The sequence below is a fragment of the Papio anubis genome, chromosome 8 (genome assembly GCF_008728515.1).
Source record: "Papio anubis isolate 15944 chromosome 8, Panubis1.0, whole genome shotgun sequence".
In the NCBI taxonomy this organism is placed as follows: Eukaryota; Metazoa; Chordata; class Mammalia; order Primates; family Cercopithecidae; genus Papio; species Papio anubis.
In genome coordinates, this window is record NC_044983.1 from 49,719,977 (window position 1) to 49,741,845 (window position 21,869).

At 40.4% G+C, this 21,869-nt stretch overlaps 1 protein-coding gene across 6 annotated transcripts in view; it reads right to left on the reverse strand.

The window, feature by feature from the left end:
• Nucleotides 1-5,049: 5,049 nt before the first annotated feature.
• LYPLA1 (lysophospholipase 1) overlaps nucleotides 5,050-21,869 on the reverse strand; it is a 50,671-nt gene continuing 33,851 nt past the window's right edge. For 3 of the 6 annotated variants that reach the window (XM_031669559.1, XM_031669560.1, XM_031669561.1), the window contains 6 exons: nucleotides 21,555-21,602; nucleotides 20,525-20,595; nucleotides 13,704-13,777; nucleotides 11,321-11,422; nucleotides 9,694-9,870; nucleotides 6,595-6,789 (listed from right to left, as the gene is read on the reverse strand). In XM_031669559.1, the coding sequence (XP_031525419.1) occupies nucleotides 6,736-6,789; nucleotides 9,694-9,870; nucleotides 11,321-11,422; nucleotides 13,704-13,777; nucleotides 20,525-20,595; nucleotides 21,555-21,602 (526 nt within the window). In that variant the 3' untranslated portion in view covers nucleotides 6,595-6,735. Of the gene's footprint in view, nucleotides 6,790-9,693; nucleotides 9,871-11,320; nucleotides 11,423-13,703; nucleotides 13,778-20,524; nucleotides 20,596-21,554; nucleotides 21,603-21,869 lie in introns of all 6 variants that reach the window. The other 3 variants (XM_031669563.1, XM_031669562.1, XM_031669558.1) reach the window with 3 other exon arrangements.

Here is a 21,869-nt window from a genome sequence, read left to right on the forward strand (position 1 = left end):
CCCCACCTCTACGAAAAATAATTTATACATTAGCCAGGCATGTGGCGGGTGCCTGTAGTCCCAGCTACTCTGGAGGCTGAGGTGGGAGGATCACTTGAGCCCAGGAGTCTGAGGCTGCAGTTGGCCATGATCATGTCACTGTGCTCACTCCGGCCTGGATGACAGAGTGAGACCCCATCTCTTAAATAAAAGAAAGAAAAAAGGAAAAAAAAAACCAGAATAATGCCCTTGAGATTCATCCAAGTCATTATATGTATTGTTCTTGTTTATTCCTAAGTAATATTCCATAGTATTGATGCACCAGTTTGTTTAACCATTCTTCGGCCATAGGACTTTTTGCTTGTTTCTAGCTTTTGGCTGTGATGAATAAAATTGTTACAAATAATCCTGTACAGGTTTTTGTGTGGACATGCTTTTGTTTCTCTGGAATAAATGCTCAAGAATGCAGTTGTGAGGTTATATTAGCGTAAGTCAGATTTTAAATAAATTGCCAAACTTTTTCAAAGTGGCCATACCATTTTACATTCCCACCAGCAAGGTATAAAAGATTCCATTTTTCTGCATCCTCATCAGCATTTGGCATTGTCACTACTTTTTATTTTATTCTCTAATACATATATAACGGTATTTTATTGTGATTTTACTTTTTTTTTTTTTTTTTTGAGACAGGATCTCACTTTGTCATCCAGGCTGGAGTGCAGTGGCAGCGGTCATAACTCACTGTAACCTCCACCTCCCGGGCTCGATTCTCCCAGCTCAGCCTTCACGGTAGCTGGGAACACAGGCACGCGGCACCACGGCTGGATAATTTTTGTATTTTTTTGTAGAGACGGTGTTTCACCATGTTGCCCCGGCTGGGCTCAAACTCCTAGATTCAAACAATTCGCCCCCGCTTCAGTCTCCCAAAGTGCTGAGTGGTGGGATTACTGGCATGGGCCACGATGCCCAGCCTGTGGTTTTATGTTTCATTTCCTTAATGGTTTAGTGATGTTGGTCATCTTTTCATGTGCTTGCCATTCTTATAGCCTCCTCAGCAAAATAACTCTTCATGTCTTTTGCCTGTTTTCTAATTGGATTTTTTTTGTAACTGTTGAATTTTGAGAGGTCTTTACATATTCTAAATGCTAGTCATTTGTCAGGATATGTAGTTTACAAATATTTCCTCCCCGTCTCAGCTGTCTTCTCATCCTCTTAACAGGGTCTTTGAAAACAGCAAAAGTTTTTAACTTCAATGAAGTCCAATTCATTTTTTTTTCTTGCAAGTAGTATATTTTTGCTGTCATATTTGGAGACATTTCAAGCCCTGGGTCCCCAAGATTTCTGTTTTCCTATCTAAGATTTAGAGCTTTACACTGGACATTCAAATCTATGATCCATTTTAGGCTAGTTTCTATGTAAGATTTAGATGGAGATTTTTCCGTGTGTTTTTTGTCTTTTGCCTATGGATAGCCAATTGCTCCAGCACAACTTCTGAAAAGACTATCCTTCCTCTATTGGACTGTTTGTTTTTTGTTTTGAGACAGAGTCTCACTCTGTCACCCAGGCTGGAGTGCAATGGTACGGTTCCGGCTCACTGCAAACTCCACCTCCCAGGTTCAAGCAATTCTCTTGCCTCAGTCTCCTGAGTAGCTGGGATTACAGGCGCCTGCCACCATGCCCGGCTAATATTTTGTAGTTTTAGTAGAGACTGGGTTTCACTGTGTTGGCCAGGCTGGTGTCAAACTCCTGACTTCATGATCCGCCTGCCTCAGCCTCCCAAAGAGCTGGGATTACAGGCGTGAACCACCGTGCGCCCTGCCATATTGAACTGTTTTGTAACTTTTTCAAATCAGTTGGCTGCACTTGTGTGAGGAGACTATTTCTGTGTTATTTTGTTCTGTTCATCTGTATTTCTTTCTGACAATACCTTTTTGATTACTGTCTCAATTTAATAAGTCTTGAAATCTGGTACAGAGACCACCCCTCTCCGTGTTCTTTTTCTAATTATTATTTTTTAATATAAGAGATGGGATCTCACTATGTTGCCCCAGCTGGTCTGAACTCCTGGACTCAAGCAACCTCTCACCTTGGCCTCCCAAAGTGATGGGATTACAGGTGTGAGCCACCACGCCCGGCCCTTCTTTTTTACCATTATTTAAAGTTTTGTAGTTCCTTTGCCTTTATGTATGTTTTAGAATCATCTTGTGTATAACTACAACACTTTTGCTGGGGTTCTGATAGGAATTGCATTAAATTAGTGTATCAGTGTGGACAGAATAAACATCTTTGCTATATTGAACCTTCTAATCGATGAACATGGTGTATATATCCATTTATGCAGATCTTTTTTGATGTCTTTCATCATCATTTTGTAGTTTTCTGCCTCCAAATCCTATAAAAAGATTTTTCAGATTTATCCCAAAGTACTATTTTTGCCTGTCTTTTGAGACAGTCTCACTCTTGTCACCCAGGCTGGAGTGCAGTGGCGTGATCTTAGCTCACTGCAACCTCTGCCTCCCCGGTTCAAGTGATTCTCCTGTCTCAGCCTCCTAAGTAGCTGGGATTGAAAATCCAGCTACACCTTGAAAATCAAAATGCACATGAACACAAACTCCTGGTCAGAAAGTTTTGAGGGATGATTTCATCTCTCCCAATCCAGAGCCCAGACCAAAACAGGCAAGTTTCCCTTCACTTCCCTATGCCACAGGGGTGGCGGGGTGGAAGGGGCCAGATTTTTTTTTTCTAGTTCACCTATGTGCACAGCCCTTAAAAGAGTCCTGGCTTGGCTGGGCGTGGTGGCTGTTTGTAATCCCAGCACTTTGGGAGGCTGTGGTGAGATCGCTTGAGCCAAGGAGTTCGAGACCAGCCTGGGCAACATAGCAAGACCCCATCTCTATAAAAATATTTTAAAATAAAAAAAATAAGGGTGAATTACTTACATACCTTATCTCATCTTAAGCCCCAAAGTTAAGTGTGTCATGTGGGTTTTCAGTTTCCTTTTAGTTCTCTCTGGCCACTGGAAATTGTATTTTATGGTGAGCTGATTTTTATCATAGTTCTACTCAGTGTTTCCATGTGTCCTGTATTATATGAAATGCACACATCATTTGTGTGTTTCAAAGCATTTAAATTACCCCACTGGGGCACAGAGCAAAGTCATAAATTTAGACCATGAAGTTAGGCACATGAATTTGAATCCTGGCTCTTGCACATTAATAGCTCTGAAGTCCTAAATAAATAGTTTCCCTCTCTAGAGTTTTCTCTTCTGTAAAATCAAGATGGTTGATCAGAGGACTATATGCTTAAAGGATATAAAATGCTTACTATAGTGCCTAGCATATATTATATAATTACATTTTCAGTTTTTAGTAATTTCTAAAAAATAAAATGGTACTTAAGAGGGTTTAAGGCCGGGCGCGGTGGCTCAAGCCTGTAATCCCAGCACTTTGGGAGGCCGAGGCGGGTGGATCACAAGGTCAGGAGATCGAGACTATCCTGGCTAACATGGTGAAACCCTGTCTCTACTAAAAAAAAAATACAAAAAACTAGCCGGGCGCGGTAGCGGGCGCCTGTAGTCCCAGCTACTTGGGAGGCTGAGGCAGGAGAATGGCGTGAACCCGGGGGGCGGAGCTTGCAGTGAGCCGAGATCGCGCCACTGCACTCCAGCCTGGGAGACACAGTGAGACTCCGTCTCAAAAAAAAAAAAAAAAAAAAAGAGGGTTTAAAATGCAGCAATAAGAATGGCTGCAATAGTAGGCAAATTTCCCAACTATTTACATATACATACAACCACTGTTACCCAATGGTAATTAGATCACAACAGTACCAAGCTCTGACCACATTTAGTAGTGAACAAAATTATTTTTAAAAGGATCATGAACTAAAGGTTATCATATGAAATACAGTGCTGATGTGAAAGGTAAACCTTTCATAAAACAAACTGAAGTTAGAGACAACATATTTGGTCCAGAATTTTCTTACCACGAGAACTATCCAAAAATTGAACAAGCTGTGTCACAAAAAAGTGGTCACTTAAGTATCCAAAAGCAGAAAGTGAAGGACTACTTAACAGAACAGAAGGAATTCCTATATTCGGAAAAGTCAGAAGTCAATGTTGAAATAAAGGAGAAAAACTACTTGGATAACTGATTTATGACACTAATTTAAAAATCCCAGTGAATACTACATTACTAAAAACTTAGGCCGGGGCCGGTGGCTCAAGCCTGTAATCCCAGCACTTTGGGAGGCCGAGACGGGTGGATCATGAGGTCAGGAGATCGAGACCATCCTGGCTAACATGGTGAAAGCCCTTCTCTACTAAAAAATACAAAAAAAAAAAGCCGGGTGAGGTGGCGGGCGCCTGTAGTCCCAGCTACTCGGGAGGCTGAGGCAGGAGAATGGCGTGAACCCGGGAGGCGGAGCTTGCAGTGAGCTGAGATCTGGTCACTGCACTCCAGCCTGGGAGACAGAGCCAGACTCCGTCTCAAAAAAAAAAAACCTTAGGCCGGGCGCGGTGGCTCAAGCCTGTAATCCCAGCACTTTGGGAGGCCGAGACGGGCGGATCACGAGGTCAGGAGATCGAGACCATCCTGGCTAACATGGTGAAACCCCGTCTCTACTAAAAAATACAAAAAACTAGCCGGGCGAGATGGCGGGTGCCTGTAGTCCCAGCTACTCTGGAGGCTGGGGAGAATGGCGTAAACCTGGGAGGCGGAGCTTGCAGTGAGCTGAGATCTGGCCACTGCACTCCAGCCTGGGGGACACAGCGAGACTCCGTCTCAAAAAACAACAACAACAAAAAACAAACAAACAAACAAAAACTTCTTAAATAGGTAGAAACACTGAAAACCAAATTTGGGAAATTATTTTTTAGCCAATTAAAACTGAGTAACATGAGATTATTTCTTATGCCTGGTTCCATTCTAAGTCAACCACAACATCATAACATCATCAAAATTTCTCTCTCTGAATATATATTCTTTTAAGTACATTGTTATTTTCCTTCTTTTCATTATAGACATTCATTCCAAGTGTTAACATTCCAAATATTAAAATACTCAAAGTCACAGAAAAGTCAGAATTACATTTTATTTCACATTGATAGAAACCATGAAAAACATTTACATTTTCCCATGTTACAGCACATTTCAACGGAATATTTCTTGCCATAAATAATATTTTGCTGATTTGTAGAACTGAAATAACAGTTTATGTTCTTCAAGGTAAAGAAAAATGACATAGTAAATGATTGTTTAAAATTTTAAAATCCAGACATAAACATATGGCTTCATTATTAACATCCTATATAGTCCATTACTAAGTTATTTCCATTATCGATTAGCACCCATTTATAAAGATGCATTCTTAATATTGTTTTGGTCAGCTGGAATACAGCAGAAAAATTAACAGAGTTCAGAAATATCAAGCATACATTTTTGCTACATATTAATCTGTATGGTAACTACATTTTATGTATAGGGTTCTGACTAGCCTTTATTACCCATGGTTTGTTTTCAAATAATTTTTATCAGTAATCTGGAAATTTTGACAATTTAAAGTGATTGCTATTTTTATGTCTGCACGAAAAATTAATACAAAAAATAATTTGACTAAAGTGAAAATTTCAAATAAGTCCATTGGCAGATTAAAATAAAGCAAAAAATTACAATAGATTCCTCATCTTCTATAGTAGTTGGTTTCAAACATATGTACAAAGTAAACTGTATGCTATGAGGAAATGAAATCATCTTAGAAGTTAGTTTTTAAGATCAGTCTTAAAGATATCTCAGAACATACTAGAATATGATCTAAGTATTCTTTCAGTTGTTTACAGAAAAATAAAACCATAGAATTATTCCTGTTACCTGGGTTGAAGATCCTAATAGCTAGGTGTAAATTTGGACAAGGTATAGTAATTTGAAATAAGTAGTGCATGAAGTTTTAATGTCTGGTTTCTCTATAAAGCATAAATAGATTTTAAATACTGTATATCTGTGACCCAGAATGTCAAATTATAGCATGTATTGACAGTAGCTGTCTATGGCAGAGAGGCAATACTTGGTCTGCTATGAAGAACAATAAAGAAAAAACAAACTTTTTTTTTTCTTGAGAGAAAAGAGTATTAAATAGAAATAATATCAGGGAAAATAAAAGCCTGGTCCCCAAATAAAAGGGCCATTAATTGAAGAGAACAATATTACTCTTTCTTGACAATGAACAGCATTATCCCTATTATTAGGAATAATGTAATACCACCTCATTCTTATTATGCATTACAATCATTATGTATATATGAACACATACATAAAAATACAGACACTGCATGGTGACTAAGCAATTTTGGAGTAAATCCATAGACTAAGTCACAGCATGCATAAATTGTTTATACCTTAACTGCTCATTTCTACCTGAACAAATTGTCATTAAGCATACTGCTAATTTTCAAATGATGTAATAAAAAATCTGGTGGCAGTACTGTATTATTTTGCTGAATTACATTTGAGAAAAAAGAAGCTACCGGCTTCATCTATTTTAATATAGTACATTCTGGATCTTCTTATAAGAATACATGTATAGAAACTTAAAAGATCATACATTTCTCATGAGGAGACATTATTTGATCTGTGTCACTGGCGTGTATTTGCAAAACATTTTAACACTGCAAAACATTAGAAATTTGAAGACTGGGCATGGGAAAAGGTTTATACTCTACTACAATGATGCTGGTGTACTTCTACACAAGGCCTCTTAGTGACGTCAATCAATTGGAGGTAGGAGTTTATCAATGAATTGCTTGACATCCATCATTTCCTGTTTGGAATAAAGTAATTTAATAGGTAGGTAGTTATATAAGTCAAATTAAATTCCCACTAAAATGCCACTAATCAAATCTATGGTGTGCACAGTTAAGGTGAAATCACAGTTCTACTACAATTAAATAAGAGATAAAAGAGAAATGAGGCTCCAACAGAAATTTCAGAACATTTCCTATCATGATTTTTGTACACTGAAATTACAGCTCCCATCCAGTATCTAGTTCTGCATCTTCCTATACTGGAAGAAAATAAAGACACTGGCAGGGGGCGGGCAGGGAAGTTTAGAAGCGATGGTACCTATACTGAGAAGTCTCATTAAGTGTACAATTACTGACAACTAAGTATGAGTGACAAAGCAGAGCTTCTACCATTCTTTAAATTGAATTACATGCTAAATCCATAGCATTAACTATTTTGTGTCTTTCATAAGGAATTACACACAACTAACCATTTGATAGAGAGCATGTACCTAAGATGTTCCTGGGAAGATATGAACATTAATATACCAAAGATTTATCATAACCTTCTCCTCTTAGCCTCTTGCACTTGGTTCAATTTTTTCACCTCCCTCAAACTCACTTCTGACTATTAGCTCTTATATTTCAAGGCCTTACTTAGCCTCACAGTGCCAAGTATTAGCAATGCAGCTAACCTTCAGCCTTGTAATTTAGTCACTCAGAAAAGAGCCCCGGTATGAAAGTGTTCTATTTCACAATACTCTGAAGTCCCAAAGAGTTTCCTGTGAGATCACCTCCCATTATCCTACTTCTCCTCATTTTCTGCTCCTCATTCAGTCCAGAGTCATCGTAGACTCATCTATGGAGCTTTTATGAAGCTCCAGGGTATTTGTGATGCAAAGCCCATGAGGAAAACAGCTGCTCTAGAGACCTTCAGTCCCTCTTGCACAAATTAAGGGTTCCAAGACTTCCCCTGCCCTCCCTTTTCTGGATTCAACACTGTAATACTCTATGTCAGTAGGGGAACACCCTAGATTCCCAGGCACCCTTGTCTTTCTGGATAAATCATATTACCACTTCTTTCTCCGTCCCTAAAGTAAATGATTTAACCAGGCTGAGTGGTTGTAAAACTGTCAGTGTGACTGTCTCACCAGGAATCAATTTTTATTTTAGGTCTTTTCAAGCCTTCAAACGTACCCAGGTCTCCGGCCTCTTTCATTCTATCGAGTGACTGCACCTCCTATTTGACTGAAAAGTTAAGCACATCTAATATGAGCTCCCAAGCACTCTCTTCTCTCTCTCCACCTCCTGTTTACATTCATCCATCCTTCCTCCATTTTTTGGGGGGGGGGGCTCTCACTCTGTCACTCAGCCTGGAGTGCAGGGTGCCAACATGGTTCACTGCAGCGTCAACCTCCTGAGATCAAGTGATTCTCTCGCCTCAGCCTCCAGAGTAGTTGGGACTACAGGTGCCCACCACCTCACCCAGCCCGTCCTCTTCTATCTTGATTGAAAATGGTTTTCTCCTCTTTTAAGGCAAGCACTATACATCTCAGGACTTAATTCTATTCTATGATCCCTCTGAGAATGCCTCTATCAATTATCATTTTACTGCATCTTCTTCCTCCCTACCTCCACTCATACGTCTTTCTCTGATCCCACTGAAGAACAGATTTCCTACTCTTCTCCCTCTTTACCAAAACTTTTTTAAAAGGTCTATGTATGTTGCCTCTGCTTCCTCATTTCCCTATCCACTTCACACAATCCTTTGCATTTTGGCCTTATCTACCCAAACATCCAAGGTCACAGGTGGCTTAATATTGGATACTTTCTTCCTAACCTATTTCTCCTTAATCCTTCTTTGGAACACATTACACATCTCCTTCCCACTCTGAAATTCTCTCCTCCCATACTCTCAACACCCAACTCCTTTTCTCATTAGGCTGAACTTTAACGTGTCCCCTAAAGTTCTATCCCTGAGCTTTTTTTCTTATGATGCTTTCTCAAGATAATTATTCACTGATCAATTATATTAGTAATTATTTCAAATCTCCATTTCCAGGCTTGAACTTCAGACAAGTATTTCCCACATCCTATTTTGATATTGTGGGGGCACATTGATCTCAATACATTAAACTCAGTATTATCTCCTTCCTTTACTCTAAAACTGTTTCTTGCACCTACTTTTTATAATGGCATCAGAGCTAGAAATCTCAGGCCCTTTTGATACTTTCTTGGTTACTACACCCCAAAGATGAATCTCTAAATCCTACTGGATCACCTGTCTCTAGAATGTAGATCAGATCACATCTCACTTCAACCAAAAACACTGACGCTTCCTGTTGCCTAGAGAGTAAGTCCCTTCTCAGTACAAAGAGTCCCTGTTCCCTATGTCTTCTGTCCTATGACACCCAGCTTTTCCTAAGACTCCAGTCAGACTGAATGGCTTGCTCTTCCTGTCCTATAGTTCTTTCTCTGCACATTTGCTATTCAAATCCCACCATTTTTCAAAATCTAGCTGTTTCATCATGGTCTCAGTGCCTCCTAAGATAAAATTAATCTCTTCTCAGTTTTTCAGGGCACCTTTTGTTATTTTCCAAGGCCACTTTTTAAAGCTTCTAATACAATGTATATCACATCCTGCTATCCATACAGTTACTTAGACATGCATCTTTCTATTAAATTTTAATTTACCTTAAATTTTAACGAAAGGGAATGTTTATTATTCATCTTTGAATTATGTACAATGTTGTGTATAATAGCCAATCAATAGATACTTGTTGAATTAAGTTGAATACACTGTCATCTAATGACCTGCTAACTTATGACTCAATATGAATTAGCTCATTTAAATCCCCAAGCATTCAAATGTTACTTTCCTTGAAAATATTACATGAAAAAAGTTGCAAATATGGCGCTGACCACTGCTTCCAGACACCTACCTGTTGACACGAACTGTGCATCATACCTTCATAGGTTTTAAAGGTCACATTGACTGGATTCACCAATGTTTTTAGTTTTTCAACCGTAAGAGAACCAAACATCAGGGGAACTAAAGGGTCACAATCCCCGTGGCACTGGAGAATAGAAATATCTCTATTAGCACCACCGACAGGACCCTGCAAAAAGCAAAAGAAGAAATAGTATTATTTTTGTAAAAGTATAGGACACTATGCCAGGCATTTAAAATTGTACACAAATATGCATATATGTAACATATTAGAAGTTATATTTGGCCAAAAAAATAAAATTCCTTCCATCCATATACTCACAACATCCCTTTATTTGACTTCTATAGGCTGTATGATCACCTTGCTTCACATTATGTTATCTTTCCAATGAATGAGTTCCTTGAAGCAGATTACATATATGCTTTTTTGTTTTGTTTAGTTTTTTTGAGACGGAATCTTGCTCCGTTGCCCAAGCTGGAGTGCAGTGGCATGATCTCGGCTCACTGCAACCTCCGCCTCTCAGGTTCAAGTAATTCTCCTGCCTCAGCCTCCTGAGTAGCTGGGATTACAGGCACATGCCACCACACCCAGCTAATTTGTTTGTATTTTTTAGTAGAGACAGGGTTTCACTGTGTTACCCACAGGATGGTCTCGATCTCCTGACCTTGTGATCCACCCGCCTCAGCCTCCCAAAGTGTTGGGATTACAGGCGTGGGCCACCGTGCCCGGCCAAGCAGATTATATTTTAATCCATCTTTATATTTTCAGCTTTTTTTTTTGTTTGGTTGGTTGTTTTAGTACTTTGAGTTGCTGTTTTATTCAGCTATCTATATTTTTTTTTTTTAAGGCAGGGTCTTGCTCTGTTACCCAGGCTGGAGTGAAGTAGCACAATCGTGGCTCACTGCAATCTCCACTTCCTGGGTTCAGGTGATTCTCATGCCTCAGCCTCCTGAGTAGCTGGGATTGTAGGGGTGCACCACCACGCCCAGCTAATTTTTGTATTTTTAGTAGCTATTGGGGTTTCACTATGTTAGCCAGGCTGGTCTCGAACTCCTGACCTGAGGCGATCTGCCTGCCTCAGCCTCCCGAAGTGCTGGGATTACAGGCGTGAGAAACCGCACCTGGCCTAAAAATAAGTATTATTTCTATGTGTTAAAAAGAGTCCTCATTTTCATAAATATCCTAAAATGTATCAAATCCTTCTAAGATTTGTGACAATAAGGTTTCTTTCTAATTCCATTCTATGTACTCCACAATAAAGACAGTATAGCATACAGAGATAAGGCCTAGTAAAACATCACAAAAGTCTAAGAAAATTCTTTTTTAAAAAAGGATGAGTGCTGAGGACTCGGTGATGGTGATGTGTCAGTGTAGTGTCACTGACTGCAGCAAATACATGGCCGTGGAGGTGGGGATGCTGATGGTGGGAAGGCTGTGCATGTGTGGAGACAGGAGGTAGACAGTAACTGTATTTTCTGCTCAGTTTTGCTGTAAATTTAAAACTTCTCCAGAAATAAAGTTTATTAATAAAAAAAAACCAAGATGACTTTATCTCCAACATTATCTGCTCGCTACCTTTAGCTCAGTAATCTCATGTTGAGTGCATCAACCAAGTTACCTGTGGAAAGGAAGCCCGAAGTGGAAGCCAGCAACTGAGTGCAGTGACACCTGCTAGTTTCTGCTGCGTGGTAAGGGCAGTATATAAAGATAAAGCTCCTCCCTGAAAAGACAAGCAGGGAAAGTCAATGGAACACACATGCTTGCCCACAGCAATTTAGGGAATTTCTTGTTACTAATGATATCCATAAAAAAATCAAACTCGGTGGCTGATGTCAAATCAAATCAGGCAAAGAGCGGAAATACAAACACACCCCACTGTGTCCTAAAGGACTCGGTTCTACACCAGAGAACACACAGACTTCCTTTCTGATGAGACATAGTTTGTACTATGGGAAACTGCTGCACTTACAACATGCCTTAGGAATATTCTGAATTTATATTTTCTCCTTTGCAGAGTTTAAAGCCTAAAATCCAATCTTGTCTTAAATTGGTATTACTTAGTTTTTTCTTTTCTTCTTTTTTTTTTTTTTTTTTTTGAGATGGAGTTTCAAACACTCGTTGCCCAGGTGGGAGAGCAATGGTGTGATCTTGGCTCACCACAACCTCCGCCTCCCACGTTCAAGTGATTCTCCTGCCTCAGCCTCCCGAGTAGCTGGAATTACAGGCATGCACCACCACGCCCGGCTACTTTTGTATTTTTAGTAGAGACAGGGTTTCTCCATGTTGGTCAGGCTGGTCTCAAACTCCCAACCTCAGGTGATCCGCCTGCCTTGGCCTCCCAAAGTGTTGGGATTACAGGTGTGAGCCACCGTGCCTGGCCCTTAAATTGGTATTACTTTCTAAACGAGAATTTAAGATAGTAAGAACTATTTAGCAGACAGCTTCAGAGTATCTGCCTACCTAGCTCACAACACCCTGCATTCTGGAAGCTGCACTCCTGCCACCATCCAGGAGCCCCATCACTTTGACCATGCCCATGGGTTACTGCAACACATGAGTACACGAAAGCCTTTCACATCCCAGGCAGTGATGTTCTTTCTCCTGGCACTGTGGAAATGGGATTCGGTGACCACCAGTCACTCTCTGTGTGGCTACACCCGTAACATGTAAATTCAAGAGCTGGAAAAGCTATAGGCTGCAAAAGCCAAGATGGCCAACTGTTTATGGAAAGGTAAACGAAGCAGATAAGCAAAGAAACAAGAGATGAGAGATGGTGAGCAAGGCACGACTGCTTTTCAATTCCTAGCTACTTCCTGAGGCCCTGCCTCATTTTCCTCCGTAGTTTCCTTGATAAGATGCCATAGACTCATCATAGCTTACTCCTTGCTTGAGGTATTGAGCTGTTTTCTATATACTGTAATGAATGAATATCAAATATACAGATTCCCACATGAACTTGTTATTCTGGATCATTATTATTATTTTTTTTGAGACAGAGTCTCAGCTCTGTTGCCTAGGCTGAAGTACAGTGGTGCGATTTTTGCTCACTGCAACCTCTGTCTCCTGGGTTCAAGTGATTTTCCTGCCTCAGCCTCCAGAGTAGCTGGGATTACAAGTGCGCCCCACCATGCCCAGCTAATTTTTGTATTTTTAGTAGAAACGGGGTTTCACCGTGTTGGCTGGGCTGGTCTCAAACTCCTGACCTCAAGTGATCTGCCCACCTTGGCCTCCCAAAGTGCTGGGATTACAGGCGTGAGCCACTGCGCCTGGCCTGGATCATTAATTTTTGTCCCTGTGTTTATGTCACAATGTGTATTACAGTATACATTATCTGTAAGTTTCAACAAACACCAAATCAATAACACCTTTTCACTATATTGTATCAACAAATCTTTCTATTGATTCTATCTTCTAAATAAGTTCAGAATTCTGACATCTCCCTAATTAAGGTAATTCAAACACTAAGTTGCTAACTTGGAAGATTTACAGATGAGAAGTTAGAGCATCTGGGGACTGGTTCCATGGCAAACAGCTTACAAGCCGCAAGGTCTGTATGAGGAAGCTGTGTCTGTGGAGGGAATACAGAAAGCAAGGGAAAAAGTACAGAGACGAAGAAAGATGCCAAAAATAAACACCACATATTTATACCTAAAACCTGTAATATGTGAAGGTAAAGGGAAGAAATTATCTTGTCTTCCACTTTACTGTTCCTATCAGTAGTCTCCTCCTAGAGAGGGGACTCACGCCTTGTGTTTTCAGAGTTCTAATTAATTAAAATAATACACTGTGTTAACTTAGAAATTTAATTACTTGTGTATTATAGTTATTTTAAGAAGAAATTAATTAGTTCTAGTACATTCAAACTTAAACATTAAAGGTAAGTGTATCAGTCAAGATTTTATAACATCAAAAAAGACTACTCCATAGAAAGGATTAATGCAGCACAGACTTCTAGATAAGTATACTGATGGTACTGACATTCCACTTAAATTTTATCTTACCTGAGAAAACCCTCCCAAAATAATTCTGTTAGAAGGAATGCCATTCTTCACTTCTTGATCAATCAAAGCTTTTACTAAAAACAACATGAAAGTTAGTCAGCAATACTTTCAGAGTTAAGCCCACTGATAAAATTTAAATTAGGAAAAATTAATAATAGAAAAGCACAATTACTTTTAAGGCAGAAATGGTGAAAAATTCAAAGCACTTCATTAAAATACAAAATTAGAATGTATTTTCATATGCCAACAGAGAACAATGTGAAAAGGAAATTTAAAAAAAATCCAATTTAAAACAGTCACACATAAAATTAAATAAGAATTAACCAAAGAAGTGAAAGGTCTCTATAACGAAAACTATAAAACACTGATGAAAGAGGACACCAAAAAATGGAAAACAGATTCCATGTTCATGGATAAGAAGAACCAATAACAATATTGATTGTTATTGTTCGTGAATTCTTCTAATCCATGAACATGGAATATTTTTCCCATACTACCCAAAGCAATCTACAGATTCAATGCAATCTCTATGAAAACACCAAAGACAATCTTCACAGAAAGATAAAAACCATCCTAAATATTTATTTTGTTTTATTTTATTTATTTATTTATTTTGAGACAAGTCTCACTCTGTCACCCAGGCTGGAGAGCAGTGGCACGATCTCAGCTCACCACAAGCTCCACCTCCTGGGTTTACGCCATTCTCTTGCCTCAGCCTCCTGAGTAGCTGGGAAGCTGGGACTACAGGCGCCTGCCACCATGCCCGGCTAATTTTTTGTATTTTTAGTAGAGACGGGGTTTCACCATGTTAGCCAAGATGGTCTCGATCTCCTGACCTCATGATCCACCCACCTTGGCCTCCCAAAGTGCTGGGATTACAGGCAGGAGCCACCGTGCCTGGCCCCCTAAAATTTATATGGACTCACAAATGACTCAGAGTAGCCAAAGCTATCCTAAGCAAAAATAATAGAACTAGAGGAATCACATTACTTTACTTCAAATTATATTACAGAGCTATAGTAACCAAAACTGCATGGTACTGGCATAAGAACAGACACATAGACTAATGGAACAGAATAGAGAACCCAGACACAAATCCACACACCTACAGTGAATTCATTTTCGACAAAGGTGTCAAGAACATACACTGGGGAAACGACAGTCTCTTCAATAAAAATGGTGCTGGGAAAACTGGATATCCAAATGGAGAAGAATAAAATTAGACCGTATCTCTTGCTGTATACAAAAATCAAATCACAATAAACACTTAAATCTAAGACCTCAAACTATGAAACTGCTACAAGAAAAAATTGGAAAAATCTCCAGGGCATTGGTCTGGGCAAAAATTTCTTGAGAAATACCCCACAAGCACATCCACCAAAGCAAAAATGGACAAATGGGATCACATCAAGTTAAAAAGCTTCTGCAGAGCAAAGGATACAATCAACAAAGCAAAGAGACAACCCACAGAATGGGAGAAAATATTTGCAAACTACCCATCTGACAAGAGATTAATAACCAGAATATATAAGGAGCTTTAACAACTCTATAGGGAAAAATCTAATAATCTGATCAAAAAATGGGTCAGGCTGGGCACAGTGGCTCATGCCTATAATCCCAGCCCTTTGGGAGGCCGAGGAGGGCAGGTCACGAGGTCAAGAGATAGAGACCACCCTGACCAACATGGTAAAACCCCATCTCTACTAAAAATAAAAAAATTAGCTGGGCGTGGTGGCACGTGCCTGTAGTCCCAGCTACTCGGGAGGCTGAGGCAGGAGAATCACTTGAACTTGGGAGGCGGAGGTTGCAGTGAGCCAAGATTTCGCCACTGCACCCCAGCCTGGCAACAGAGCAAGACTCCATCTCAAACAAAACAAAACAAAACAAAACAAAACAAAACAAACAACCACCACCAAATGGGCCAGAGATCTTAATAGACATTTCTGAAAAGATGACATAAAAATGGCAAACAGGCATATGAAAAGGTGCCCAACATCACTGATAGCCAGCAAAATGCAAATCAAAGCTACAATTAAGTATCATCTCACCCTAGTTAAAATGGTTTTTATTCTAAAGACAGTTAATAACAATTGCTGGTGAAGATGTGGAGAAAAGGCAACCCTCATACACTGTTGGTGGGAATGTAAATTAGTACAACTACTACGGAGAACACTTTGGAGGTTCCTCAAAAACTAAAAATGGAGCTACCATATGATCCAGCAATCCCACTGGATATATACTCAAAATAAAGTATCTTTCTTTTATCTATATTTGGGTATATATCTTTTGGGATATATGCCCAAAAGAAAGGAAATCAGTACACTGAAGAGATATCTGCACTCCCGTGTTTGTTGTAGCACTGTTCCCAATAGCCAAGATTTGGAAGTAATCTATGTGTCCATCAACAGATGACTGGATGAAGAAAATGTGGTACATATACACAATGAAGTAGTATTCAGCCATAAAAAAAGAATGAGATTCAGTCATTTGCAACAACACAGATGGAACTGGATATCATTAAGTGAAATAAGCCAGACACAGAAAGACAAACATTGCATGTTCTCACTTTTTTGTGGGATCTAAAACTAACTGAACTCACAGACACCGAGAGTAGTAGAAGTATGGTTATCAGAGGCTGGAAGGGTAGTGGGGGGGCTGGAGGTGAGGTACAGACAGTTAATGGGTACAAAAAAAATAGAGTAAGACCTACTATTTGACAGCACAATAGGGTGACTATAGTCAATAGTAACTTAGTGTACATTTTAAAATAACTTACAAGAGTGTAAATGGATTCTTTGTAACTCAAAGGATAAATGCTTGAGGGGATAGACACCCCATCCTCCATGATGTGCTTATTTCACATTGTATCCCTGTATCAAAACATCTCACATACCCATAAATATGTACACCCACTATGTACCCACAAAAATTGAAAATAAAAAAATAAAATTCCCATTAAATATTTTAACAACGGTTCTTTCTCCCAAGAGATGGATTCTTAAAAAATTAATAGTTAATTCTGCTCATATATATCCCATGTTTCTCTCTTCAATGAACCATAGGCATTCATACCTAAAAGTTGTCATTTTAAAATTGTACGTAGTTAAGTGTTTAAAATCATTCATTCTATTGCTTTAAAAAAATCACAGAATTGGGCAGGCACACAGTGGCTCACGCCTGTAATCCCAGCACTTTGGAAGGCTGAGGCGGGCAGATCAACTTGGGCCAGGAGTTTGAGACCAGCCTGGCCAACATGGTGAAACACCGTCTCTACTAAAAATACAAAAATTAGCCGGGCGTGGTGGCACAGACCTGTAGTCTAGCTACTTGGGAGACTGAGGCAGGAGAATCACTTGAACCTGGGAGGTGGAGGTTGCACTGAGCTAAGATTGCGCCACTGCACTCCAGCCTGAGCAAGAGAGCAAGACTCCATCTAAAAAAAAAAAAAAAAAAAAAATTACAGAATCAATCTCTTTCACTCGCTCTCACTCTCTCTCTCTGTCTCTCTCTCTCTCTCAAAACAAGGTCTCACGCTGTTGCCTGACCTCCCAGGCTCAAGCAATCCTCCCACCTCAGACTCTCAAGCAGCTGGGGGGCCACAGATATGTGCCACCACGCCCAGCTAATTTTGTTTATTTTTTGTACAGACTCTTGCCCAGGCTGGTTTTGAACCCCTGGGCTCAAGTGATCCTCCTGCCTCAGCCTCTCAAAGTGCTAGGATTACAGGTATGAGCAACATCCTTTGGCCTCAATCATCTTTCACCTAAGGGTAAGGGCACTATGTACCCCCAACTATGTAACCTGAGCACTGTCTTCTTTGCTCAGTAGCACATTCTCTTTTGTTCTTTCTTTCCTGGCTGAGTCTGATTCTAATTCTCTCCAGTGAGTCATCACTTCATAGAGGAAAGAAGTAACAAGTATTTCATGGGCCAACTCTACTGTTAGGACAGAATTTTTCATTCTGGAGCTCATGAGGCCCACGTATCTTCTTCACAGGCCCCAGGCCCTCCCTGTTTTCCACAGCGTCTAACTCTTACTCTCATACTTTTGTTGTCTATTATTTTCAGACAAAATCCTAACTCTAGGATTCTAACTTTAAACTACTTTTTGATAATCCCCTAAGTCAGTGTTGTTGGTTTGACATTCCCAGATATCTCACATCTTTTGAATTATTTTCACTATTTTAAAGACCTTAAAGAGTTCTTTTAAAACAAAAGGGTTGCACCCAATGGCTTGTGTCTGTAATCCCAGTACTTTTGGGGAGGATCACCTGAGGGTAGGAGTTTCCCACCAGCCTGGACAATATAATGAGAATTCGTCTCTACAAAACAGTTTAAAAATTAGCCAGGCATGGTGGCACATGCCTGTAGTCCCAGCTACTCAGGAGTTGAGGCGGTAGAGTTGCCGGAGACCAGGAATTTGAGGCTGCAGTGAGATATGATCACCAACTGTACTCTAACCTGGGCAATAATCTCTAAATAACAGTCTCTAAACAATAGTCTCTAAATAACTGATACACTATGTAAATTAAAAAATTACCAAAAAGCAGAAAAATTCACAGCCAGCCTGTCTCACCATTGCTGTCCACATCCACCTACACCCACCCACACTCAGGAGTCACCAAACAGATTTTCCTGAAAGCAATCCCACTCCTCGCATTATTATACTTGTCAATATTTCAGTACACACGTGTAAAAGAAAAGCACATTCCTGTGCAATTCTTTCTTTCTTTCTTTTTTGAGACGGAGTTTCGCTCTTATTGCCTGTGCTGGAGTACAACGGTGGGATCTCAGCTCACCGCAACCTCTACCTCCCGGGTTCAAATGATTCTCCTGGCTCGGCCTCCCAGATAGCTGGGATTACAGGCAGGAACCACCACACCCGGCTAATTTTGTATTTATAATACAGACGGGGTTTCTCCATGTTGGTCAGGCTGATCTCGAACTCCCGACCTCAGGCAATCCGCCCGCCTCCGCCTCCGCCTCTCAAAGTGCTGGTATTACAGGCATGAGCGACTGCGCCCGGCCTCCTGTGCATTTCTTAAAAATAGACACATCCTAGTAAGTTAGCGTTCTGTTTCCCCTCCGAACAAATGGAATTACCATAATCATAAAGGAGATGGACTACTAACCAGAGACCAGACTTTCGAGGTTTTGTAAAGCAGAGCTAATACTTCACAGGGGTGTCAAATGAGGTGCTCCATAAAAAACACCTAGCTTCTAAACAGTTACGTGCTCAATCAGTGGCACCTGTTATTATTACCACACTAAAATTAACAACTTTTTTTTCTGAGACAGAGTCTCCCTCTGTCGCCCAGGCTGGAGTGCAATGACACAATCTCAGCTCACTGCAACCTCCGCCTACTGGGTTCAAGTGATTCTCCTGCCTCGGCGTACCGAGTAGCTGGGATCATAGGCACCTGCCACCATGCCTGGCTAATTTTTCTGTATTTTTAGTAGAGACGGGGGTTTCACCATGTTGGTCAGGCTTGTCTCGAACTCCTGACCTCAGGTGATCCGCCTGCCTTGGCCTCTCAAAGTACTGGGGTTACAGGCAAGAGTCACCACACTCAGCCACATTTTCACTGTTTCTTATCATTATACTCATTATATAATTATTTTCACTGTTATTCTAAGTCTCTTTAATGAAGACAACTGGCCAAAACTATTTTTTTTTTTTGAGACGGAGTTTCATTCTTGTTGCCCAAGCCAGAGTACAATGGTGCAATCTCAGCTCACTGAAACCTCTGCCTCCTGGGTTCAAGTGATTCTCCTGCCTCAGCCTTCTGAGTAGCTAGAATTACAGGCGTGCGCCACCATGCCCAGCTAATTTTTTTCAGTAGGAACGGGGTTTCACCATGTTAGCCAGGCTGGTCCCGAACTCCTGACCTCAGATGATCTACCCACCTCAGCTTCCCAAAGTGCTGGGATTACAGGCATGAGCCACCGCGCCTGGCCGGCCCAACCTATTAAACATTCTGTTGTTTTCTCCATTTTTCTATGTAAATCAAAGCAAAACTATTATATGTCTGAGAGAGTTAAAGCTTGATAAATGCAATTTTCCCCCATCCACTTCATCTCCATTGCCCATACTCAAGTGAGTCCTTGTGGACACTGTGGCAAACAAGTAACAGAGTGACCAGAAAGGAAAACAAGCCTGGGCAACACAGGGAGACCCTGTGTCTACAAAAAAAATAAAAAAAAAAAAAACTGGCTGGGCATGGTGGTGTGCGCCTCTGTGGTCCCAGCCTACTCAGGAGGATGAGGTGGAAGGGTTGCTTGAGTTCAGGAGGTCAACGCTGCAGTGAGCTTTGATCACGCCACTACACTCCAGCCTGACTGACAGAGCAAGACTCTCTCTGGGGTGCAGGGGCTGAAAGGAAGGAAACAGCAGTGCCTCCTGAGATTAGATAAATGTGGAATTTTTTTCTTTTTTTTTCTGAGACGAAGTTTCGCTCTTGTTGCCCAGGCTGGAGTGCAGTGGGGTGACCTCAACTCACTGCAACCTCCACCTCCCAGGTTCAAGCAACTCCCCTGCCTCAGCCTCTCAAGTGGCTGGGATTACAGGCGCCAACCACCACGTCCAGTTAATTTTTTGTATTTTTAGTAGAGATGGGGTTTCACTATGCTGGCCAAGCTGGTCTCGAACTCCCGACCTTTAGGTGATCCACCCACCTCCACCTCCCAAAGTACTGGGATTACAGGCGTGAGCCACCGTGCGTGGCCCAAATGTGTAATTTTTAACCAGTACCGATATGATTACTGAATCTACTAAAAGCATTTAAGAACACTTTTGGCTTCATAAACATTTTCTGTACTTACTATTTTCTGCTGCCTGTTTAATCCCAGATTCATCCTCCTGTGAATCTGGTGAAAGCCCAATAATATCAAACCTGTAAAATAAGGCAAAATCTTAAAAGAACCATTTGATTCTAAGAAAATCTATTATTGTAGTAAGTATATTTTACTCCATTCACGGTAGCTTGGATTAAAAGGCTAACCAGAAATATTCTTTTTTATTTTATTTTATGTTGTTTTCCTTTTCTTTTTTTTTTTGAGATGAAGTCTCACTCTGTTGCTCAGGCTGAAGTGCAGTGGCATGATCTCAGCTCACTCCAGCCTCCCCCTCCCAGGTTCAAGCGATTCTCCTGTGTCAGTCTCCTGAGTAGCTGGTACTACAGACGTATGCCACCACACCTGGCTAATTTTTGTATTTTTAGTAGAGAAGGGGTTTTGCTGTGTTGGCCAGGCTGGTCTTGAACTCCTGACCTCAGTTATCAGCCTGCCTCGGCCTCCCAAAGTGCTGGGATTACAGGTGTGAGCCACCATGCCTGGCTAAAGTCATCGTTTTTTAACAGACCTGATGGTAGGAGTCTCAGAGAACAGTTAGGAAAAATCACAGTCTGGAAGTAGCACATAGGAACAAAAAACTGACCCTACTTTCTGACAGTAAAGTGCAGAGGGAATGTGAGGGTATCTTCAGAGGGCTGGAAGGGAAGCGGTTTCCTTAAAAACAACCCAGACAGGCAAGAAATTGGAGGCTGTGGTTTAATAGGGGTCATTCGAATGTTGGGTTACTAAAACCAACAAAGGTTTATCAAGCAGCAGCAGATATTCTCCCACATTATTTTTATTCAAACATTCTCTCCTATTTCTCTACCTGTATGTACAGCTCCTTAAGTTTACCCCTAAATCTAGAGTATAAAAATGTAAATAAAGAAAGGTTAAGGTTAACTATGCAACTTTGCAATTTAAAAAACAGCTAAATAAAAATTGCTGTACACAAAAGCATTTCTGAAAACATTAAATCAGTAATATAATGTTCTTATTGAATAAGTAAATTCTTACTTACCATGAAGGCATAGCCATGTTCATATTTAATGTAACAGGCCTAACAGGCCTACATGGAAAAGAAAAAACAAAACAACAAAATCAGAATAACAATGCATAAGAACTGATAAATTCCATTAATCAAAACCAGATAATTACTTGAGACCTACACAAAACTATATGCTACAGTTTTAACATATGAACTGTTTTACTTCATCCACACCTGTACAACTCTGCTTTCCATGCCCCTCCAAATGTGTTCTGAAGACAGAGCAACAGCAACAAAGGACGAAGTCTGACAAATATATTTTCCTTCTCAACACCCTTACTTACTACT